This window comes from Protopterus annectens, chromosome 5.part1 (assembly GCF_019279795.1).
Source record: "Protopterus annectens isolate FY-2018-M chromosome 5.part1, PAN1.0, whole genome shotgun sequence".
Taxonomy (NCBI): Eukaryota; Metazoa; Chordata; order Ceratodontiformes; family Protopteridae; genus Protopterus; species Protopterus annectens.
Window position 1 is genome coordinate 250,941,603 of NC_056736.1, and position 26,432 is coordinate 250,968,034.

At 40.1% G+C, this 26,432-nt stretch overlaps 1 protein-coding gene across 2 annotated transcripts in view; it reads left to right on the plus strand.

Moving 5' to 3' along the window:
- Positions 1 to 26,432, plus strand: part of LOC122803352 (F-box/WD repeat-containing protein 7-like) — a 1,891,371-nt gene that overhangs the window by 1,143,615 nt on the left and 721,324 nt on the right. For both annotated transcript variants that reach the window (XM_044072926.1, XM_044072927.1), the window contains one exon: positions 16,049 to 16,183. In XM_044072926.1, coding sequence (XP_043928861.1) covers positions 16,049 to 16,183 — 135 coding nt within the window. The remainder of the gene's footprint in view (positions 1 to 16,048; positions 16,184 to 26,432) is intronic.

Genomic DNA, 26,432 nt, shown 5'->3' on the forward strand with positions numbered 1-26,432 from the left:
GCCACATATAAGGATTTCCTGACTGTTGTGGCGATGTGGTTATCGAAGGTGAGACCACTGTCCACCTGTGTGTCCCTAAGTCTCTCATCACACATTACCACATCATTGCTAGGTGTAGGTCCTCCACCATGAAGCAAGAAAAGCACACTACCTACCTGGACTTACTGGAGTCACTCTTCATACAGCCCAACACCTTAGTCATGGGAGAGTTCAACTGTCCATCCATGGACTAGGTGACAAACATGAGCACAAACATGTTCACCCAGAGGTTCCTGGACTTTCTCAATGCAAATGCTCTGGAACAGATAGTCTGCACCCCCAGAAGGGAAACAAATGTCCTAGACATAGTACTGACCAACATGGGGGGATCACTGCACTCGCTCCTCTGTGATGCCCTCCCTGATAAGGTTGGACCATAAATCAGTCTCATTTGAAGTAACTACTGAACCTGTGACCACCACAGGAGCAAAAAAATAAATAAAAATAAAAAACTTTTCCAAAGCAAACTACAGCCTACTAAACGATGGTATAAAAAGTGTGACTCATATGGACAGATGTACACAAATGCCTTGTATAAACAATTAGGCAACTGTATAGACTCGGCTGTCCCTGACCAGATTAAAACCAGGTCCTCCTGAAAAAACAAGCCACCCTGGTGCACCTCAAGTGTAAACAGATTATATAACAAAAGGAAGAAGAAACTGATGTCTAAGAATGAGAGGGAACCAACTCAACAAAGGAAGAATTTCCCCCACAGCTTGAACAAGCAAATCAGAAATCTTGTAAAGTCCTCTAAAGCTAATTACAAAGGTAAAATAGCATCCCTAGCTAAGGATAATCATACGGCATGCTTTAACTAAATCTAAAATCTGAAAGGGAGTGCCAGACTGGTAGTAGATGGTACCCCTCATGCCATACCAGAGAAAATTGCCAACCTGCTAGCTGACATACTTGGTGCAAACTTCACTCCCCTGTCCCCACCAACCATACCTCAAAGTATACTTGACACCAGTCCTCTGCCTAGTATCTTTAGAGAACAGGTCATATCTGAATTCTCCAAGTCCAAAAACATGACCTCAAGGGATCAGATAACATCCCATGTTGCTTATTAAGCATTCTAAAACAGGACCTAGATGGCCCACTTGACGTCCTCTGTAACCATAGCCTGAGAACTGGCTTTGTTCCAGCAAGTGGAGAACAGCAACAGTAATCCCCTTGCCACAAAGGGGGGCCATCAATCTACTCTGGGAACTGTAGACCCATAAGTCTAACCAGCCTTATCTGCAAGGCCATGGAAACAGTTATCGTGGACCTTATCAACAAGGACATAGATGACCTTCAAACTCTAGGTCCAACTCAATTTGGCTTTGTTAAGGGTAGATCATGCTTATTAAACCTAGTAGACTTCTTTGATATGGTCAGCAAAGCCCTGGATGAAGGTAAGACAGTGCATACTGCCTGTCTTGACCTAGACAAGGCTTTTGACGCAATCTCCCACTTGGGTATCATTGAGAAACTTTCCCAGCTGGGGATTAGCCCTTACGTCACTAGATGATAGCCAGTTGGCTCACTAACAGAACACATGCTGTCAAACTTGGTGACTCCATCTCTACCAGTAGACCTGTCACCAGTGGTGTACCACAAGGATCTGTGTTGGGCCCTTTGCTGTTTGGAATCTGTTTCTAGGAAGTCCAGGCTAAAGCAGATGGCCTTTGGCTTATGGGTTACCAAGTTCACTGATGATTGCAAATTGGGTGCAATCATTGAGTCCCCTAATGCTATTAACATATTACAGGAAGGGCCAACACTGACAAATGACTGGTGCCAAAGCCACGGTCTAAAACTAAATGCAAAAAAGTGCATTATTATTCCCTTTGGCAAAGCAAAATTCCCTGCTAATAACAATAGTGTGAGATCTGGAAACAGGTACATGGCAATCTAAACTTTCACCACCAAGTTTCCACAGTGGTAAGGAAAGCCTTCTACTTTGTGCATCGCATCCAGGTCTAAGTATAGTATAACTCCACTGTACTCAACCCTCATTAGGCCATTAATAGAATACAATTCTTCCTGCTGCATGTACCTCACCAGACACCTGTAGTAGCTGGAGAGACCACAGAGGTTTCTCACCAAAAAAATACAGGGCCTCCAAATCATGACTTGAGTGGATAGACTGAAAGCCCTGTTACCTTACTCTGTATCGTATAGGCTGTTGAGAAGCAACTTGTAAAGCATTACAGCTGTGTGTTTTCTAACTCTGGGGTATTCATTCATAGAACCACCCAAGACAGATGCTCTGGTCATAGGGTGACAGAAATTAAATTTCCACTACGTAGTGTAACACTAGATCTGTACTAGCAGTTTCATCTCCACTCACCTTCTTCCTTCCTGACCCTAGCAGCACTGTTTTTGGTGGTTTGCAGTTAGGGCTTCTGGGGCGTGATCCCCCTTTCACAGGCTTTCAGTCATCTGGAGAAGCGACCTTAACAGCTAAGGATTATGGGTAGAATGGAGGAGATGAAAGGCTTATGAAAGTATATGCCAGGCTGATTAAATCAATCTTGCTTTAGTCCTTAAAATAATGGAACTGAAACTGACAATACAGATCTAGCTTTATGGTAAGTACATAACATTAATTTTGATATGAAAAGTTAATGTTAAACCATGTCATAGGTGTTATAGGCCCCTGGTTAATCTTTCCTTCTGGTGAGAGAAATTATTGCTGTCTCAAGATGAATTGCTAGTGTAAAGGGAGGATGCTGCAATATGCACCCTAACACCAAGACTGAAAATTGATTGAGCTGCAGAAGTACCAGTTATATGCCATGGGTTTTGAATCTGTGCTGCTTAAAGAGTTCATGTAAGTACCTCATGTATTGAGCTAAAGCAGCTAATTCACTTCACAAGCCCTGGTACTGTTTACTTTTTTTAACATCTGTGTGGTCTGAGACTAAAATATTGTATCATTCGTGGCTCCATGGATCAGAATGATGAAGTCCTAATCAGTCTAAATGACAAGAGTTCAAGTATTGGACTAGGCAATGGAGGAACTGACTAGGAAGGAATGGTAAATAAGTTTCTCGGAATGTTAAACTCATCTTGAGACAATGGAGTTGGCTAATTCTTCATCAAGGAGCACCCTCTGAGTGAACCAGAAGTGCAGTCAATATACACAGGGACTTGGGAGTTAGAGCTCAACAGCAAGGTGCTTATACTCCAGTTGAACATAGCAGTTGTGGGAAGCAAGCATCCTGGGCTTGGTATAGGGGGCTTTTCACCAAGTATTGTTCAAGACTAAAAACACATCCTCCATGGGACCAGATAATATACCAGGCGTTGTGTTAAACTGTACTAAACATGTCCTCTTGGAGCCTGTTTGTAAGCTTTTTAACCTGAGCCTGGCTATATGCTCAGTTCCAGAAATATGGCAAACAGCAGTGGTGAATGCTGCTCTGAAACTGTCAACCCATCAGACTGACAAGTGTAATTTTTAAGGCAATGGATCATACATTAACGGACTTGATTAACATTAACTTTAAATGTCTCAACAGGCTAGATTTGCAACAGTTTGTTTTGCAAAATGTCGATCCTGTCTGATGAACCAGATAAACATCTTCAGAAATGCAACACAAGTTGTTGACAACAGTCACAACCTTCTCAGTGTCTTACAGGCTCTTCAGAGGAGACCTATGCCTTGTCTTCTGAGCAATCAGAGACCTAGTAGGTCAAGCTCTCTTGTACCTTCACAAGTCAAACAGTCCCACAATTAACCAGAGCAGGTGATGTAAACGTGCTTCAGAAGATCAATAAAACAAAGCTGAGAGACAGATTCAATACTCGGCATCTCCCTCACCTTGGAATTCTTCTGTCAGTAGAGCAGTGTGATACACTGTCATCCTTCAGAAGGGACCAGGCTAACTGAATGGGTATTCAGAAATTCAACCCAGACTTGACTGGTCTAGCCCTCCTTAAACGAGAATGTGCTGTCTAGGATAGGAATTGGCAAGGCATAATGGTCACAAGAGTCAGGAGCCTTGAACTTTCTGTGATTCCTGTGCTTGTTGCAGACTGTAGAAGGGTTGTTGCTGTAGCCTACAGAAGCACTCGCCAAAGATGACACTCACATAAAGTATCCCAGTTACCTTATCTGACATATGGAATATTCGATTTCTGCTTTCAGTTATCCCATTTCCAAGGGCATCCCTGGTGTGGGAGCAAGTAAGACTAGTGAACTAGAAGGAGAAAGAGGTAGTGGAATATCTGATAGTCGGTGTACTTCTGAAGCCCTAAAGCAAAATAAATAAATTAAAATCATAGGTTGAATTATTTGAGGGACAGGGATACCATATTTTTGCCATGGTATAACCAGGTACCCCTAGAGTGAGGTCTAGATATTTGTTAGACATTTATCTTTTTGCTGCTGATGTAATTCTCTGGGTTTGGAAATCAGCATTGCCTCTGAGTTATAACATTTGGTTAAATAAGGTGCTTTTCATTTACAGGGCAGCAAAGACATGGTGGGTATTCTTCTTCCTTTTAAGAAAGGGTGATACATGGGGGGGGATTAGTTTTCCTGATTAATTTACAGCTATATATATGGCTGGATGCATGAATCATATCCATAGAGAGATCAGAGAGGCATCAGCTTATGATTTGGTCAAGAAATAGGACTAGCTTTTGTGTTTTACATCAGGTCTGGCAAGTAAAAGTTTTGTAGTTTTAGACATATGCAGCATTGTTGCATATCGATTACCTGTTGAATTGGTGGATCAGAGCTGCTTGTGGAATATAGATGTTTTGTTTTATTTTAGCTCATGTTATGCCTTTTCTCATTTTCTAAATGTGCCAGGTTTCAATGAAATAAAATCATCCATCAAGCCAAGCTAGCTTGCTGATTCCTGACAGCTTCCAGGTGTGGTAGTACACCTGTCCTAATAGTATCCAGAGCTGCAGAGCAGCCACACTACTCCACTGCTGCTATCCATGGCATGGTATGCATAGTGAGAAATGGGATACTTTTTGTTTTGTTTTTTTAATTTCAACCTTACAGGTTGTGTCTGTGTGTTGTACGTGGTGGATGTGCCAGAGTTAACTGCCATACAGTTAACAGTTAGCAGAAAACTGTGTTTAGTCCCCCTCTGCTCTTGGAAAACAGTTAAAATGTGGCTTTCTGCCATTTACAGAAAGAACAGTTGCTTTCTCTGTACCCCAAAAAAACTTCATCAGTATGATGTGAATGTCCTCATCATGAGAAGTGATGCAAGCAGTCTCATTTCAGTGCCTTATTTGTGCTTGTAAACTGTTCCACATTATAGGTTCATAGGTAGGTACTAGGCTATCGGCCCTAGGGCCCATACAAGCCTAGCCAAAAAATGTACCCTGGCTTTCGAAAAGAAAATTATTTTCCTGTGCCCCTGTCGAGCAGAGCCACAGAAGTGATCCCCGGGGTGAATTTCCCATTTCCCATCCAATCATCAAGATTTTTCTTGAAGAGTGCTAATAAGGAGCTCTGTTTGACATAGATAGGTAGTCTGTTCCAGAGTATGGGAAGTCTCTGGGACAAGAATCTATTTTTCCAGCATGTTCTGTTTATTCTGGTGACAAGGTTAAGGTCCCTAGAGCGTGTAGCTCGGAGGGATTGGGATTTCTTTAAGTGGAGCATGTCCAACAGCTCTGGGTTTGACATAGCTTTGTATGTTAGGCAGAGATCGCCCCTGAGTAGGCGATATGCGATGGAGTAAAGCTGTAGTTTTTTGAGACGGTCTGCATAGGGCATCTGTTTGAGGCCAGTAATCCTCTTTGTGAGGTATTTCTGTGGTCTTTCCAGTTGTTGTAGATGTCTTGTGAGATACATACCAAAAGGGGCGTTGTACTCTATAATGGGTCTAATGAGTAGGGGGAACAATGACCTCTTTTTTTCTGGATGAAAATCCTTTTGTGATGAGATGAGCCACGTAGAAGGATTTCCTGACCACTGCGGTGATGTGATTATCAACGGAGAGACTACTGTCCACCTGTGTCCCAAGGTCTCATCACATTTTCGGCATTAAGTAGACTACCAGCTATGTGGTAGTTCATGGGTACAGAGTTTTTACCAAAGGGGATGACAATACACTTTTTGGCATTGAGCTTCAGGCCATGGCTTTGACACCAGGTGTCTTGTCTCATTGAGGCCCTTTTGTAGTTTGTCCACATCGTTAGGAGTTTCGATTATGGCTCCTAGTTTGCAGTCATCTGCAAACTTTGTTAGCCAAAGACTTTCTGTGTTGGCCTGCACTTCAGAGAAGTAAATACCAAACAGGAGAGGACCCAGGACTGAACCCTGTGGTACTCCACTTGTCACTGGTCTGATGTCGGATTTGGACTCCGCTACTTTCACAGTGTGGGTTCTGTCCATGAGCCAGTTGGCAACCCATCTTGTGACATAGGGATTTATACCTAGTTTAGTGAGCTTATCTATAATTCCAGAGTGGGGGATGGTGTCGAAAGCCTTGGCGAGATCTAGATAAGCTGTGTGAACCATTTTACCCTGATCTATGGCTTTGGTGACTGCTTCAAAGAAGTCAATCAGGTTTAGGAGACATGATTTGCCTTTTATAAATCCAAACTGAGTAGGGTCCAGAGTTTGGAGATTACCAATGTCTTTGTTTATGAGTTCCACAATGATACGTTCCATGGCCTTGCAGACCAGGCTCGTCAGGCTAATGGGGCGGTAGTTCCCGGGGTCCATCGTGGCTCCCCCTTTGTGGAGTGGGATAACTGTCGCGGTGCGCCATTCAGTGGGTACAAAGCCAGAGGTGAGGCTATGATTGAACATGGTACTTGGGTAGGGTGCCAGTTTATTCTGTAGTTCGTGTAGAACGCAGCCTGGGATATTGTCAGGTCCCATGGATGCTGTGTTCTTGGCTTTGGAGAGTGTGTTTTTTACCAGTGGAGCCATGATTATAGGAACTTTGCATTCTTCCGGTATAGAGATGGGCCCTCTAGGGGGTGAGAGGGGGGTAAAGTTAGCACTGAACCTATCTGCTAGGATGTTGGTAATATTAGTTGGTTCTGTATATTTAGTGCCATTATGCTGTAACTCAGAGCAGATCTGAGTGTTCCCATTTAGATTCTTGACATAGCTATAGAATGCTTTGTGGTTGTCTTTAGAGTCAGTGGCAATTTTGTTTTCGTAACTAGCTTTGGAGGATTTTATGAGGGATCTCAGCTTCTTACTGAGGATGACCAGGGAGTTCCTCCAGTTATGGGATTTTACTCTTTTTTGCAAAAGTTTCTTTCTTCTGTTGTAAAGTTTGTTTATGGCAGAGGACCACCAGATTGGCTTCCTTTTTTTGGAGGATAACATCTTGGTTCTATTAGGGATAGCATGATCCATGCACTCATGTAAGTGCTTATAAAGTGCATTTGTGTAGGATTCGGCAGTCATACCTCTATTGTCCGTCTGCATGGGTGTCATGAAGTTTGCCACTTCTGTCTTAAGAAGTGTGAAGTTGGCTTTTGAGAAGTTTTTTACGATGGTTTCCCTAATTGGGGCTGGGGGTGGGATGTGGATGTCTAGGCTGATTAGCTTGTGGTCGGATCTGACCAACGAGGAATTGACCTCTGGTGTGGAACACTGGTTTCCCATGTTGGTAATGACCAGGTCTAGGATATTGCTGCCCCTGGTGGGGGTGTGAATAAGTTGATCCAAGGCATTGGAATTTATGAATTCTAGAAAACGTTGAGCAAAAGAGTTGGTACATGAGTAGTTTTCCCAGTTAATGGTGGGGTAGTTGAAATTGCCCATTATTAGGGTGTTGGGCTGTACCCTAATACTTTCCAGTGTATCAAGAAATGAGGAGTGTGAATCCTGGGGCATGGTGGGGGGGTCTGTAGCAAGCTGCAATTTGGATTGCGGTCTTGCCCAGAGTTAGTTGCACTTGGATAATCTCGGATGCATTATGCTGTGCAACTATCCTGGAGGTGTGGATATCCTTAATGAATATGGACATGCCTCTGCCTTTAGTGCTTCTTTCTGGGTTAGGTGGCCGAAAGGTGTGGTATGAATTGAAGCCTGGTAATGCAGGGGTGCTCTCTGGAGCTTTGAACCAGGTCTCTGTCACTGCACAGATGTCAATGTTCTCCATTTTAAGGAGTGCCTCGAGTGAGTGCATTTTGAGGTTTAGACTTCTAGCATTGAGTAGCATTACCTTCAGATTTTGCTTGCTTGTACCTGTTACGGTGGTGAATTTGTCATTTGAACCTTGCCTAAAAAAGGCACTATAGGGGTGGCAAGAGCCTTAGCCAGTATCCGGAATCCTAAGGGCGACAGGTGCAGGCCATCTCTGGCAAAGCATCGTGGACTGTCGATCATGTCTTCCCAGGCAGACAAATACTGGATCCCCTTAGAATGACACCAGAAGCTTAGCCAGTTGTTGAAGTCAATCATTTTGTCCTTGTACTGTGGTATCATTCTGTGTGATGGCAGGATGCTACTCAGGGTTAGGGTCATACCTGCCTGGGATACAAGATCGGAGAGCTCCTCCATGTCTCTTTTCATGTAGTCCAGGGAGGTACGTCTCAGGTCATTCGCACCAACATGGACAATGACAGTGTCATATTTGTACTTATTGTGGAGTGACCTGAGTGCATGCGTTATGTGGCAGATCCTGGCACCTGACAGGCAGCTGACAGTAACTTTCTCCTTGTTTAGTCTAGTGAGTGGAACATCAGTGTGCCTGACTATAGAGTCACCTATGACTAGAGTGTTGGGTACGTTGTTATGCCTTATGGGCTGTGGTTGAGTGGCACACTGAGTTTGTGGGCTATGTGTCATTTAGGTTGTGTTGGGGGGTGGAGTTTGCTTGCGTTTATGCTTTGGATGTCCCTGATGCTTGGGCAGGTTTCTATTGAGAGCCTCCACGAATGTAGATGTGTGTTTTGTGTTTCTGTGTGTGTGTTTTGGTGGTGTAGGGTTTGAGGTACTATGTGATGAGTGTGGTGTGGTGCAAGTGTTTACCTTCTCCTCTTGACTGTCTAGTGCAGTCTTGGGTGAAGAGAGCTTTGCTTCCACTTTGGCTATATAAGTGCATCTCTCACAGGTTGTAGTGTTGGGTGGTAGGAGGAGAGGGTTGTCTGTGTACATGAGGCAATTGCTGCATTGCCCCAAGATGCCCAGATTCATCAGGTAGACAGGAAAAATCACTGGGAGCTGACCCTTAGACATGCCTGGATAAGTGCTCATTTATTAAGTACTAAAAACTGCTTTCCACTAGACAAGTGAGGAAAGTTGAGTGCTGTAGTAATTTGCAGCTTATGTAGTGCTTACAATGAGTTCTGAACAAGTGCTGGATTCAAAGAAATAGATTTGAGTGCTGAAACTAGAAAACTGGCTAGTTATAAGAAAACAAAACTAAGCTAGAAGGCTTCCCTCCAACACAGAAGGGCTTGGCGGCTGAGAAGCCTACAAACAGTCTATACCACTTAACAGGAAAGGCAGGAAACAAGCTTACATTTTTTTTTCTGTTTCCCAGATGCTCTCTTTGTACACAGGAGGAGTGCCTGAAATCAGAATATGATCTTACTGCACTCAGTTGAGTGAGCAAATGAGATGGGCCCAGAAGGAGTATCCAAACACAAATTTACAAGAGGGGCGGGCAGTTTCAAGGCCGCTAAGATTAACACCAAAACAAAAACAGGAAGGGTGGGTGGGGCTAACTGAAGAGCAGAGTCAAAACTTCCAGTTCAGTTAATATTCCTGCAACACAGTTAAATCAATTTAAATACTGTATTATTTGAAAAAAGTGCAGATAAAGGTACTTAAATTCTCTTATACGTCCAGTTGAATACAGCTAGATCTTAGCCGGCCAAAGCTGAAGTTTTTAAGCAGAAAATATTTCAAACTGTACCACTTAAATAGGCAAAGACAGGAAATCAAAGAATGTGGCTACCCCCACACCTGCAATTACTAACAAATAATACAATTCAAGTAAGCACTGACTGAAGAGCAGAGTCAAAACATCCACTTCAGTTAATATTCCTGCAACACAGTTAAATCAATTTAAATACTGTATTATATGAAAAAAAGTGCAGATAGACGTATTTAAATTCTCTTACTGTTCAGTTGAATACAGCTAGATTTTAGCCGGTCAAAGCTGAGGTTTTTAAGCAGAACATATTTCAAACTGTACCACTTAAATAGGCAAGGACAGGAAATCAAAGACTGTGGCTACCCCCACACCTGCAATTACTAACAAATAATAAAATTCAAGTAAGCACTGACTGAAGAGCAGAATCAAAACTTCCAGTTCAGTTAATATTCCTGCAACACAGTTAAATCAATTTAAATACTGTATTATTTGAAAAAAGTGCAGATAAAGGTACTTAAATTCTCTTATACGTCCAGCTGAATACAGCTAGATCTTAGCCGGCCAAAGCTGAGGTTTTTAAGCAGAAAGTATTTCAATCTGTACCACTTAAATAGGTAAGGACAGGAAATCAAAGAATGTGGCTACCCCCACACCTGCAATTACTAACAAATAATAAAATTCAAGTAAGCACTGACTGAAGAGCAGAGTCAAACTTGCAGTTCATTTAATATTCCTGCAACATAGTTAAATCATTTTAAATACTGTATTATTTATAAAAAAGTGCAGATAAAGGTACTTAAATTCTCTTATACATCCAGTTGAATACAGGTAGATCTTGGCCGAAAAAAGCTGAGTATTTTATGCAGAAAATATTTCAAACTGTTCCACTTAAATAGGCAAGGTAAGGAAATCAAAGAATGTGGCTACCCCCGCTCCTGCAATTCCTAAAAAATAATAAAATTCAAGCAAGCACTGACTGAAGAACAGAGTCAAAACTTCCAGTTCAGTTAATATTCCTGCAACACAGTTAAATTAATTTAAATACTGTATTATTTGAAAAAAGTGCAGATAAAGGTACTTAAATTATCTTAAACATCCAGTTGAATACAGCTAGATCTTAGCCGGCCAAAGCTGAGGTTTTTAAGCAGAAATTATTTCAAACTGTACCACTTAAATAGGCAAGGACAGGAAATCAAAGAATGTGGCTACCCCCACACCTGCAATTACTAACAAATAATAAAATTCAAGTAAGCACTGACTGAAAAGCAGTGTCAAAACTTCCAGTTCAGTTAATATTCCTGCAACATAGTTAAATCAATTTAAATACTGTATTATTTGAAAAAAAGTGCAGATAAAGGTAATTACATTCCCTTATACGTCCAGTTGAATACAGCTAGATCTTAGCCGGCCAAAGCTGAGGTTTTTAAGCAGAAAATATTTCAAACTGTACTACTTAAATAGGCAAGGACAGGAAATCAAAGAATGTGGCTACCCCCACACCTGCAATTACTAACAAATAATAAAATTCAAGTAAGCACTGACTGAAGAGCAGAGTCAAAACTTCCAGTTCAGTTAATATTTCTGCAACACAGTTAAATCAATTTAAATACTGTATTATTTGAAAAAAGTGCAGATAAAGGTACTTAAATTCTCTTATACGTCCAGTTGAACACAGCTAGATCTTAGCCGGCCAAAGCTGAGATTTTTAAGCAGAAAATATTTCAAACTGTACCACTTATATAGGCAAGGACAGGAAATCAAAGAATGTGGCTACCCCCACACCTGCAATTACTAACAAATAATAAAATTCAAGTAAGCACTGACTGAAGAGCAGAGTCAACACTTCCAGTTTAGTTAATATTCCTGCAACACAGTTACATCAATTTAAATACTGTATTATTTGAAAAAGAAGTGCAGATAAAGGTACTTAAATTCTCTTTACCGGTATATGTCAACAAGTGGAATTTTCAGGTAAGATTTTTTTTTTTTTTTAAATATTTTTATTCATTTCCAAAAACAAGAAAACATGAATGCAGGTTATTTATAACAATGAAGTGTTTACAAATTATTTAAAATGGTAGGCTAAAACCTCTAAACAGATATCAAACATTAAAACCAAAATAAAGTATTTACAAGGGTGTGTATTGTTGACATATAATTGACTTTCTATACAATTGTTTCCTGATTATAATCTGCTGCAGTCATTATTCTCCAGTATTTCAGTTACTTTTTGCCATGCTACGTATAATGATGTAGTTCTTTCAGTTCTTCCTATAATAGTGTTCATTTCCAATTGCTGACACCATATTCATGAATTGCTTAAAAGTTGGAGAAGCTTTGGATTTCCAGTTTGATGTAATTTTCTTCCTTGCAATAGCTAGGAGAGTCCATAAGATTACATATTTTGTTCTTGGCACACAATCGGGTACAGGTGCATTAAACAAAATAATAGATTTGGAAATCTGGAATTTATCATTGAATACCATTTGCAGAAAATAATTTATTTTATCCCAATATGGTTTAATTAAATGGCATTCGTAGAACATATGTTGCCAGTCTGCTTTTATTGATAAATCACATCTCCAGCAGCCAATATTTTTCTTAAAAATAAGTTCCATTTTATGAGGGGTTACATAAGATCTGTGTATGAATTGCCATGTAAAAAGTCTCCAATGTAATGAAAGTGATGTCTGCTTTGGAGAGAGAAGAATTAGTTTTTTATCTCTGTCATTTGGCACATGTCCATTAACTGATCTATAATAATTCCATATTTTGTCATTATTATGCATTTTTATTTTTTTGTTGGTTTTATAAATAGATGATAAGTATCCCTTTCCAGTAATGGGTTGATTCGTTAGTAATATTATATGTTCTATAAGGTTAGGAACATTTTGTCTTATTGATGGTTGCATTGTTTCTTGTTTGCTTAATATATACTGTCTTAATTCTTGTACATGTAACCACAAACTATCTTCCATATTTAATTTCTGTTTAATCTGGTCTATTGTCAGAGGTTTTCCAAAGTTTAGCAATTGATGCCAATATATTAATCCCTTTTCTTTAAGCATGTTGACTACTTCCATATTAAATGTTATTATATTACCTTGTGTGTACGCTACTGGATATAAAAGAAATGACCATGCTTTAATATCAGGATTGCTATTAATAAAATTTTGGAAAATTTTTAATGTATAAATAATGTATTTGGAACTTATATTTTTATTCTTATGTATCATCATATATTCCTTCATCAGCCATAGAAAATTGTTTGGTATGAAATCTGTATACTTATTTGCTACTACAAATCCTGATTTTAACCAGATTCTCTCATGAACTAGCTTCCATTTTGATGTATATTTTGTATTTAGCCATAATGATATTGTTTTAATAATGGATGAATGCAAATATATTTCTATGTCTGGTAAACTTATGCCACCTATATCCCAATCATCTAGATGATACTTCATAGCTATCTTTGTTTTTTTAGGATACCATAGGAATCTTACCATTAAATCATTTAATTGTTTTAGGTGCGATTTAGCTGGTGGCAAAGAACAAGCTTGTATGACATAAAGAACTTTTGGAAATATGACCATTTTAATTATATAAAGCCTGTCTTCCATTGAAAAGAAGAATTTATTCCATCTTTGTATTAGATTTTTAATATTATTTAAGGTCTCTTTATAATTTGTTTCAGTTGTAGTATCTAGGTTGTTAGTTACTATAATTCCCAAGTATTTAATTATATTATCGGTAGAGATATAATTATGGTATTTTTTATTTAGATCTTTTTTATTAGTATTTATAAGCAATACATTTGTTTTGTTCTCATTAAATTTAAGACTTTAAAAGTTTTGAAAGTTTTGAATGGAGTCCCATAATGCTTTTAAACTGCTATTATTATTTTTTAAGGTAATTAAAATATCATCAGCAAAAAGTTGAATTTTAAGCTCTAGGCTGTTGTCTAGTTGTATTCCTTCAATATTTTTATCCATACGTATATTATTTGCTAAGGGTTCAATGACTAGCGCAAACAATAACGGAGAAAGAGGGCAGCCTTGTTTTGTGCCCTTAGTTATTTTAATAGATTTATACAGACAAGATCCCAGTTTTATATAAGCCAGTGATTTTTCATATAATGATTTTATTAACAAAGTGAAGTTGTTTGAGAAGCCATATTCTTCTAAAACTAACCACAGATAATCCCAGTTCACTGAATCAAATGCGCTATTTATGTCTAAGCTAATAACATTCATTTTGTTTTTTGTGACATTTATATAATCAATTAAGGAAAGAATTCTTTTAATGTTGTCATAAGTGTTCCTATCTTTTATAAAACTTGTTTGATCCTCCTCTTTCAAAAGTGGTAGTAATTGTTTTATTCGAGCAGCATGTATTGCCATAAAAATTTTATAATCTATATTAAGAAGTGAAATGGGTCTGTATGATGAACATTCACTGGGATCTTTATTTTGTTTCAGAATTGGTGATATTAATGTGTACTTCCAAGGAGGAGGAATGTCTTTACCATTTTTAACTGATGTAAAGACATTCAATAACAACAGCAAAGCCTCATTTGATAGTAATTTAAACATTTCTGGGGTGATATTATCTATACCTGGAGCTTTGTTTAATTTTAGCTTATTTACTTCAGCTTTAAGTTCTGTCATTGTTATTTGTTTATCTATTAGTTGTACCTGCTCCTCTAATAACCTAACTTTAACATTGTTTTTGAGAAAAGCTTTCAATGCTGAATGTGTTTCTGTTTTCTCATTTTGATTATTAAGTTTATGAAAAAAATAGCCTAAAAGCTTCTAGTATTCCTTCTAAATCAGATACTTTCTTTTTGGTTTCTGTATTATGTATTTCCTTGATTTGATTTGTTTTAATAATCTTTTTAGTCCTATTTGCTATTCTTCGTTGGTTTTTAGGGTTCATTGAATAGTAACATAGTTTAATTTTTTCTAAGTTGATCATTGTTTTGTGGTGTAGCGTCTCTGTGTATTTTTATTAGTATCTTCTAGTTCTTTTATTAAGTTGGTGTTTCCATTTTGAATATCAAGCTTTAAATTATCTACTTTTGACTGTAATTCCATTAATTCCTTATTCCACTGTTTTTGTTTATTTTTATACCATCCCACCGCTCTTCCATATAGGTATGCTTTCAGTGCATCCCATATATATATTTCAGATACATCTTTTGTAAGATTGATATCTAGGAATGTTTGTGTCTCTTTAATATAAATGAGATTTGTCATGTAAGATGGTATTCTTGTTACTGATATCCTTCTCTTGAAACATAAGTCTATCTCAAACGTTATGGTCCGAAAATGGACATGAAATTGTCTTGACTTTATTTAATTTAGAGGTTAAATCCTTTGTTATGTACACTCTATCTATTCTAGAGTATGTATTATGTCTATGGGAAAAATGTGTAAAGAATAGTGAATCTGGGATAGCATACTCATTTATGTCAACTATATTAAAAGTTTCAACAAACTCAGATAACAACTTTGTTAAAGGTGATCTCTTACGTGTAGTTTTAGTGTTTGTGTCAGTTTCTTTTATAATGCATTTGAAATATCCAGCTATGATTAAATTGCCTTTGGTATATTGTACAATGTCTTCTTAGTGTTGTTTGGCCACTCTAACACCTAGTCCTGGTATCCAAGTAAGATTTTTTGAGGATTAGTATTTGTATTGTTACTTTTGAAAGCAATATGAATTAAGGAAGTTCATGACATATTACATTTTATAGAATGGACTGTGCCTGCTTGTGTATTTCAAAATATGGTTTAAAGAAATAAGGAAAACATCTCAAAAAGGCAAGGCGTATAGAATGATAAATGTGACTGAAGCTTACGTCTTCTTGGAATGAATCTCTGTACCAGTACTATACCATTTATGTTTATTGGCTGGAATCCTCCTTTCTAGTTTTTAATTCTCATTTTCAAATTGATCCTCACTTAAATCGCTTGAAAATGTGTATGCTGTATATTCTGCTTGGGCACATCTTAGGAAACAATGCCCTTTTCTGTCTGAGATGTTTTTGCTCATACAAGATTGTGTTTTTATGTATCAGCGCAGAGTAGGAAGTTGGTCATTCTTTGTACTTTATTGTTGTATAAGGTGTCAAGCATTGGAGGATGTTTCCGTGTACCTGCTGTATGTCACTAACGTATTGTGTTGATCTGTAGAGGTGGACTGGCCAAGAGAAACTGTTGGCTCTGGATGAGCTAATTGACTGCTGTGAACCATCGCAGATTAAGTACATGATGCAGGTTATCGAGCCACAGTTTCAGAGGGACTTCATCTCCCTGCTGCCCAAAGAGGTGAGTACCTTCTGGCTGAGATTTATCAGTGCTGTCTAAATGCATTGCTTTCTAGGAACTGTAAATGCAGAGCTGTAAAAATAGGCAAAATCAGAGTCATGCCATTCAATCACTTGTGAATTGCAGGGAATTGTAATGTTCATTTGGAGTTTATATTTTTACTATATCCTTTTCTTTAGTAGCAAAATTTCTCTTATACCTCTGTGGCACCACCTCATGTCTTCCAGTCCTTAATTAGATGCATGGATTATGAAAGCATTGCAAAGCAACACTTGATGATGGATCCTCTTTTTGTGAGGCATCACAGAAGTGGAGAGGTGGCTAGATCCTTCTGGAGTCACTCTGCATGTGAAGTACACATTTGTGGCATCAACTATACTGTGCCTCATGAAATCTTTACTAAGCTATAGGTTACCCAAGCCTCTTAAAATTTAGTTTTTGTTCAGTCTTGAAGACTGTGAAATTATAATTAGTGGTGCTGCTGTACCTAATCATTAACATTCTGCACTTCTTTGCAGTTTTAAGTTATACATGGCATTTTTGTATTGCTCTGAATGACAATTATTTAGGGCTTTTAAGTCCTTCAGAAATGCTGTGGTTATGTGGTACATCATTCCTTTATACTTGCTAACCCATTTCGGGGTCATGGGGAGGCTGAAGACTGTCATATAGGAGCTATCACAGAACATACACATGCAGAGACACTCGCACACACACCATACCTTCACCTTTGGGCAGTTTGGAGGGTTGCCAGTTCACCTATGACATCTTTTTGAGATGTTGAAAGAAACTGAAGCATCTAGCAAAAGTTTACATAGATATAGGGAGAACATGCTCCATACAGAAGGCATCCCTACTGGGAACTGAATAACAAATACTGCGAGTGAACAGAAAGCCACCATTAAGTGAAGTGTGACTGTATTTATAAATCTTTATCATTTTTACACAAATTGTGTCATTTGGGTACATTTACATGGAAAAAGAGCTATGCATTGAAGATTTGCAGCTGACTGGTTGACATATGCTGGGAGTGACTGGACAGGTACGTTTTTCCTGGTACTTAGAATATACACACATATATGCATATATATATATATATATATATATATATATAAAAATATATGTATGTATATATGTGTGTATGTGTGTATGTGTGTGTGTGTGTGTGTGTATATATATATATATATATATATATATATATATATATATATATATTTTTTTTTTTTGGTCATAGCTTCCAAACAATGATGTTCACAACATTGTAAATGTCAACATGCTACTTTGCATGCATTGCTGCATGCAAAAATTAAACTGAAAAAATAAAAATGTGTTTTTATCAGGTGCCTACTAATTATATATACTAACTCAGAGATATTACAATTTTGGGGAAAGGGCATATTTCCCAACTGTAAAAATTGTTCAGACTCTCACACCTGTCTACCATGTGGTTATTTGATGAAATGTTGTCACCTAAGTAGATATTGACCAAAGCTAGTGCCGAAATTAACTGTGGACACACGTGTATTTGTGTCTTTGTGTGTGTGCGCGCTCATGCGCGTGTGTATGTAATATATATATATATATATATATATATATATATATATGTGTGTGTGTGTGTGTGTGTGTGTGTGTGTGTATGTGTGTGTGTGTGTGTATATATATATATATATATATATATATATATATATATATAGTGTGTGTGTGTTTATATGTGTATATATGTATGTGTCTATATATCTATGTATATTACATATATAAAAATAGAACTTCAGTGGACTAAAAGAAAGGCCATTGAAGTTCTATTTTTTTATAATTCTAATTCTTCATAGTTTGTGGTTATAATATATATATATATATATATATATATATATATATATATCTATATATATATATATATGTATACAAATGTTTTTATACACGGTGGGTGTGCTGCGGTAGCGTTGTCGCCTCACAGTAAGACTCTGTCCTGTTCGATTCTCAACTAGATCGTCTTCTGCGTGGAGACATGCGTGAATGGGCGTACCTTCGTTGAAGGTTGTGCATCAGGGCTGGTAACTCGGCATGTAAAAATCAACTACCAATCATTAGCGGACCGCAGTTCCGCTGTGGCGACCCCTAACCGGGAAAAGCTGAAAGACACATCAACAACAACAAATATATGGGATCCATTTACTACAATGAATTTACGTTTCAACAAAACATAAAATCTGAAGTTGTTAATCTTCTTCCTATTCATCTCTGATGGGTTCGGTTCTGAGCCCTCAGAACCGAGTCGGCCTAATACCAAGCTCGCGTACACCAAAAACTCTCGAGCTAAGCTACTACCCACAATGCCCTTCTCCCAGTTACCTCAGATCTCGTTTGCCGCGCAGCCATATAGCAGCCTTTCACCAAGCTCTCCAGCTAAGTATTTTTATTTTGTCAAAATTTATTGTATTTTGTAAGTTTTTCTTTCTAAAACCTCTTTATATCTTGTTACCTTTATTCAGCTCTACCCACGGGTATCCTCCTCTTTCCTTTGTTGGTAAATGCCCTTCTTTGCCCTCGTGGTTTTCTTTATACCATTGCTGGTATTTTCTCTCTTCTCTTCACTCTAAACTTTCAGTTTCTTAAAGCGATACTGGATATGTCAGAAAAGAAAGGGACTTCGGGGTTTAAGCATTGCACTTCCTGCAATGGTAAACTCCCCAATAGTGACTTGCATGACGATTGTGTCTATTGTCTGGGGGTTTCTCACATATCTGTGAAGCCTCCCTGTCAGATTTGTGTCAGTTTCAGTCAGCGGACGCTGAGTGAAAGGAAAAATAAACTTATTCTGAAAGTCCTGCTTTCTGTACCTTTTTCTGAGGCTCTTTCTGCGTCGGAGGTCTCAACCCCTCCATCAAAGGACAAAAAACGTCCTCATTCTGACCCGTCATCACTGTCTGGTGAGAAGGGCAAGCCTCATAAGCATAAGGCCCACAAGTCCTCCATGGGGCACAAGATTGCCTCCTCGGCTCCGAGTTCAGCTCCAGTGGTCTCTGCAGTTATTTCTATGACTTCCACTTCGGTGCAGCACTCAGCACCGACTGCTACGGTTCCAAGTGTGATTTTGGCTCCAACCTTATTGCCTGCTATTACTTCGGCACCGACTTCGCCCATCTCCATTCCGAAGTCAGTACCGAATACTTCTTCGCAGTCAATAATGACCACCACTCCAGCTATTCCCTCGTCTCCAAGTCCTTTTATGGCACCGATAGTGCCCCTTTTGCCTTTCTCGAAACTGGAATCATCATTGCCGACCTTTCTTACACCACGGACCCAGTACTCCCCGTCTGTGGATCCATTTTCAGGACAAGCTTTTAGCCCTTTTTTGGACCGACCTCACTCCCCCTCAGGAGTGTTGGTAAGGTCCACCAAGAGTCCATCGGAATTGGATGTGATGTGCCTGTTTGGTCAGCTGTTGACACCCAGAGGAATTGCAAATTTTCCTGAAACCCATCCCATTCCGGGTTTTGGGTCCTTTGTGCCTCCCACTTATTCTCCTCCCTTGGACCCTTCGGTTCCGAGGCCCATAGCTCCGATGTCTTTGGGGGAATCCTTTCCTCAGTGTCGACAGTGTCCTTCTCTGAGGCTCCGAGGTCCCTTTGGGTTCCGTTCATTCGGAACCACCTCTTCCCCATGCTCAAGCTTGGGGTGTGGAACTCCCAGCTGCAAGTATGGTTCCAGGTTTTTTATTGGTTCCGTCTTCGGATCCAGGGACGAAACCCACCCCGGTTTTCCTTGAGGCTCTGTCCACGGGAGCGAGCTGCGTGGAGCGGAGTGTGACCCCCATTTCGAGATTGTCTTCTTCTGTTCCGGGCTCCCATTCCTCTTTGGGTGGGCCTGCCTTCCAGCTCATGGAGAGGGTGCTTGCTTCGGGAAGCGCTCCTCCTATGTCGGACCTTCCCCTGCTCCTTTTGAGCTTCAGCTATCACAGGCCGCCTCCCCAGGACACCGAGAGCGCAAGCCTCAGGAACCCCCTGTGCAGGGTAACCTCCCTTCTTAGTCTTCTTCAGGCGCTCCCACTGAAGAAGCTCCTTGGAAGCGGGCATGTAAGAGGAAACACATGGACTCCCCAGAGGAGTCCCTCACTGAGGACACGGATTACGATGATGGGGAAGGATCCCCATGGTCACCCCCTGACTTTGGAGACATCCTGAAAATTTTGAGGCAGAAGGGTGACTGGAAGCCCTCCAATGCCCTCGAAGGAGTCCGTATTCCTGCAGGCCTTCCGCTCTCGGCCCTCTACTTCTTGGGTGACTCCACCTGCCGATGAGCTAGTCCAGCTCATCGTGCAGCGGGCATGGAAAAACCCTGATACCATTGAGGCCATTCTCCGGAGACCAGACAAGATACTTTCCCCACCAGAGGAACACCCCCATTCGTCTAGATGATTACCAGTAGATGCTATGGTGGTGGCGGCCACCACAAAAAAGGACCTTGCATTGGAAAGCCCTACTGTAAATCCTCCCAACAGAGACTCCTGGGCAGTAGACAGATTAGGGAAGCGAGTCTTTCCCTCAGCGACCTTTGCTGTCAGGTCTCTGAATTATTTGGCACATTTTACGAGGCTCCAAAGGGATCTCATCTCTGAACTCTCTGGTACCCTCGCGGGTCAAGTTTCTGATGGGGGCATGCGATAAAGTTGCTTCTCAGCTTGCTACCCTAGAGTCCATCTCCAACTCGTCCATGAGGTTGCTGTCCCACGCAACTGAAGGGGCAGCTTGAGCTGCAGGTGCAGGAGTAGTTATGAGACGCCATGCATGGATGCACATTTGTGACCTCGCAGACTCCTTCAAGTCTTCCTTCTTGAACGCCCCTATCGAACCATCCACTTTGTTCGGTTCTAAAGTGAAGGACACATTAGCCAGGTGCGAGCAGGATGGAAAAACCTTGTCTGCCATTGGCCTACATTTTTCCAAACCTTAGCACTCTTTCTTCAGGAACCAGAGGAGTGGAAAGATATGGCACAAAAAATCTCAAGGCCCTTTCCATAGTGCACGTGGTGAGGATTCCCCCAGAGGCAGAGGGGGTTCCAATAATGGAAGATGCCCCTTTAGGGGCAGAGGGGGTCCCCAAAGTCAGGACTCCAGGGATTATTTCTCTGGATGACCTTATCAGCGCTCCTGAAGCGCTGTCCGATTGCTTTCCATTGGAAGCAGTCGGGGCTCGTTTTTCTCTGCACCAGTCTGCCTGGTGCTCTATTACAAACGATCAGTGGGTGCAGAGAATAATTTCTAGAGGTTATTACATCCCTCCAATCTCTTACCCAAGACCTCCAAAATGCCTTCCCGTTGTTCCACCCATTCAAAGGGAAGAAGTAGCTTCAGAAATAAGAAAACTGTGTCTAAAATGAGTCATCCAACAAGTCCCCCCAGACCAGTGCGGATCCGGTTTCTAATCAAGATTCTTTTTGGTGCCAAAGAACGGGGACTGGAGACCCATTTTGGACCTCAGCCATCTAAACAAATTAGTAGTTCAGACCATATTCCATATGGTCACCATACAATCCATTCTCCCATTTCTTTGGGAGGGTGTGTGGATGTGCTCGATAGATCTCCAGATGCGTATTACCACATCAAAATGGACAAGTGCTGCAGGAGTCTCCTTTGCTTTCGGCTGGGAGACGGTCATTACCAGTTCAGAGCCCTGCCATTCGGTCTCTTGATGGCCCCCAGAGTGTTAACGAAATGCCTAGCAGTGGTAACAGCTCATCTGAGACTTCAGGGATTCCATGTGTTTCCATATCTAGAAGATTGGCCCTTCTCCACCCCCACCATGCGCATACTGGTCATGGCCCTCCGCTGCACTCAAGCACTTGCAGAGTTTCTAGGCATCACAATACACTGGGAAAAATCCAACCTTCATCCTGCCCAACAGTTGGAATTCATAGGAGCAATATTCAATACTCAAGGCAAGTCTCTCTCCCTTCTCACAGACTTCAGAGATTAAGATTACAAGTACAAGTGATACTCGGTCGAAGGAAGGTGTCTGCAAGGGAAGTTCTACAAGCTCTGGGGTCTATGGCAGCAGCCATCCCGATTGTTCTCCTGGCTAGATTGCATATGAGACTGTTACAATGGCTCCTTTTGTACCAGTGGGTATCCAACCTCCATTCTCTAAACTCACAGATCCTCATCACCAATTCTTGCAAGCAAGATCTCCTCTGGTGAAAGAGGACAGATGAAATCCTTTGGCGCTGCCCCTTCCAGACTCCCCAACCCAATGCCACGGCGACCACGGACGCTTCCCTGATAGGGGGGGGGGGGGCAGTCCAAGGCACATGGTCCAGCTTGGAGGTCAACTTGCATATCAACTTCCTGGAGTTAAAAGCGGTGCTGTTAGCGTTGCAGGCACTTCATCCACTCCTTCCGTCGGGAATGATTGCAATCCAGTCGGACAATGTGTTTGTCGTCTGGTACATAAACAAACAGGGAGGGACCAAATCCTAGCCCCTATGTCACGAGGCCATGAGAATTTGGTATTGGGCGATAGCTTCCAACTGCTTTCTAATTGTAATGCATATCCTGGGGAGTTCCAATGTGATTGCGGACAGGCTGAGCAGATGCATCCTCCGTCCACACAAGTGGTCTCTCAACCCGAACGTGATGGCAGAAATCTTCAGCCATTGGGGCCAGCCTTACTGCGGTCTTTTTGCTTCCCTGTCAAACAAAAAATGCAGTAGCTACTTTGCCCTCTTTCCCCCAGACGGGAATCACCGAGAGACGCTTTGACTCATGATTGGCACACGGGTCTCCTCGATGCTTATCCTCCGATTCCCTTGATACCCCTATTTCTAAAGAAAGCAATCTGGTTGAGATGCAAAGTAATCTTCATTGCCCCTTTCTGGCCTCGACAAGTGTGGTCTCCCTTCCTCCAACCTCACCTGTTAACAACCTCCTTGGATCCTGGACACTCGTCAGGACCTGATATCTCACCCACAAGGACTGACTTCCCCAAATCTGTCCACTCTCAAGCTGACAGCTTGGTTTCTCCACTTCCATTAGTCGCCAGGCAGGAAACCCTTTCCTCACCTGTCCACAATATTATTCTGGCCTCCCATAAACCATCCACCAGAAAACTCTAGAGACAAGTGGAAAAGATTTGCTATCTGGTCTAATAATGAGATACTAGATCCTTTTTCAACTCCTACAGCTGCTATACTCTAGTATCTCTCTGAGCTGTTTGACAATGGGGCATCAGCTTCTACCATTTGAGTCCATTTAGCAGCTATTTCCAATTTCCATAACCGTTCGGATGGCATCCCTCTTATCCCCACCCAACTTTGTAAGACCTTTCTCAAGGGAGTTTTCCATAGCAGACCTCCTATCAGGCAACCTGTAGAGACATGGAATCTCTCTCGGGTTCTACAGTCTCCCTCTCTACCCCCCTTCAAGCCTGCTGCGACATGTGATCTAAAATTCCTGTCATGGAAATCTTTGTTTTTGTTAGCGGTCAGATCAGCCAGACGGATTTCTGAGTTACAAGCCTTATGCATTAAGAGTCCAAATCTAATCTTCCATAAGGACAGAGTATCCCTTCGTACTAACCCATCCTTTCTTCCCAAAGTAGTTTCTGATTTCTCTATTACCAGTCCATTGAGCTTCCTTTGTTTTTCCCAAGTTATTCCAACAAGGGAGAATACTGCCTTCATTCATTGGATGTACATAGACAACTACATTTTTACTTGAACAGGACTAAGTCCTTCCACATGTCAGACCAACTTTTAATTTCCTTCTCTGGTCCTAGAATGGGATGTGCTGTATCAAAAGTTATTTTATCAAAATGGTTCAGAAATTGCATTACCTTTTCATATTCCCTTGCGAATTAATCTAAACCTGTTCAAATCAAAGGTCATTCAACCAGGGCCATCGCAACTTCAGTTGCCTTTCACTCCAGGGCTTCCATGTATGACATTTGTGCAGCAGCCATTTGGACTAAACCCCATACCTTTATCAAACATTACAAATTGGATTTGGTCTCCAGGGGAAGAGCGGCCTTCGGCTCAATAGTTCTTAGGAATGTTCTTCCATAAGGGCCACCCAGGTTATCCAAGTAGCTTGGGATTCTGTCCCATCAGTGATGAATAGGAAGAAGATTAACAACTTCAGATAAAGAAGTTATGTCTTACCACAACGTTCCATCTGAGTTGTTGATCTTCTTCCAATCATCACACCCTCCCACCGTCCACCACCAAAAGTTCCTGGTGGATCTTCTGGGTCCTTGTGGTGTTTCAGGGGTTCTGCGCAGAAATGGCCTCTGTTTTCTATTTTTTCTTCTATATGTTGCATGCAAACTCGATTTGAGGTAACTGGGAGAACGGCATTGTGGGTAGCAGCTTAGCTCAAGAGTTTTTGGTGTAAGCGAGCTTGGTATTAGGCCGACTCGGTTCCGAGGGCTCGGAACCAAACCTATCAGTGATGACTGGAAGAAGATCAACAACTCACATGGAACATTATGGTAAGACATAACTTCTTTTTCACGAGTGCACTTCCGCAAAAGTGGATTTTGTCAAAAATGCACTTTCATGTGAAGATAAAAATAAAAGAAAAAAAACAAAAAAGAAGTAATAAAAACATGCAATTTGCATGTAATCTTAGTTGTACATCAATGTTTAGTGTTGATGTACAACTAAGCAAACTAGTGCTGAGATCGTGGTACAGTGGGAATAAGCAAAAGATGTTTTTTTTCTGTGTTTTTTGTTTGTGTTAGCCGATCCTGCGACTATACTTCAGCAAAAGTGCAGTTTCGTTGAAGTGCACTTTTGCTGAAGTGGGGGTCTACTTTTCTTTTTCGAACAAGTGTAATTTTGATGAAGAAAAGTAGATCTGAATATATATATATATATATATATATATATATATATATATATATATATATATATATATATATGAAAACATGTATATACATACATATATTTATATGTTTGTGTATATATATATATATATATATATATATATATATATATATATATGTGTGTGTGTGTGTCTGTGTGTGTATATATATATATATATATATATATATATATATATATATCTATATATCTATCTATATGTATATATATATATATATATATATATATATATATATATATATATATATATATATATATTTATACCGATAAGCTGCAAAACGAAAGAAAGAACTTTACACTGGGAAAAAACTTTCACAGCTATAGGATGAAACAACACCAGAACCAGTAATTGAGCACGCTTTCATTCTTTTAATATGTAAGAACTTCTTCAGAAATAAGAAGGTACAAAGAAAATCAGTAAATATACACTCCATGTCCTCATATGGCAATAAAACGTAAAATAGTAACAGCCAATGAAATAACATATCATAATAAGGTAATGAAGTGACCTGAAAAACCATGTACAGTGTAAAGCAAACTAGTGAAAAGCGAGTCTGTCATGTGAACTCATGTAAACCATTTCAAAGCACATTTTAAACTGATGTTGTCATTCAAACCAGGAGCTGAATCTGCTCCCAGCAAAAGCTGCCATCTGAGTTCCCTAACCTCCAGAAGTATAGCATAACAACCAAAACCAGTTCAACTTGATGTAATACTAAAAACAGAAGTATTTCAAATTAGTACAAGTCAACGAATGTCTAGCTAGCGCATCTCGAGAGTCAGAACTTCTGACAGCCCCATAATGTTCCTTTATTCAGTTACTGTTTTACTGCTTTATTGCCATATTTACGAAATTAAGTGTATATTTCTGATTTCCTTTGTACCTTCTTATTTCTGAAGAAGTTCTTACATATTAAAAGAACAAAAGTGCGCTCATTTACTGGTTCTGGTGTTGTTTTTCCCTATAGCTGTAGAAGTTTTATGCCTATAAATATATATATATGTGTGTTTGTGTGTGCGTGCGTGTGTGTGTGTGTGTGTGTGTGTGTGTGTGTGTGTGTGTGTACATATGTGAATATATATATATATATATATATATATATATATATATATATATATATATATGTGGTTTCACTTCATAATCTCGAAATACTGAAATATCGAATTTCAGTATTTCGAGACCATAAAGTCGAATCTTCTAAATACCAAAACTTCATAACTGCAAATTCAGAAATGTCGAAGTCGCGGTTATGGTGTTTCGGTACTTGATGTGGGATGTACTGTGTGCCTGGGGTACAGTTTGGTGTGTGGATTTGGCTGGAGATTGAGGTAAGTGAATATATTTTTAAGGGTTTTGAGTAGGTATTGGAGTGT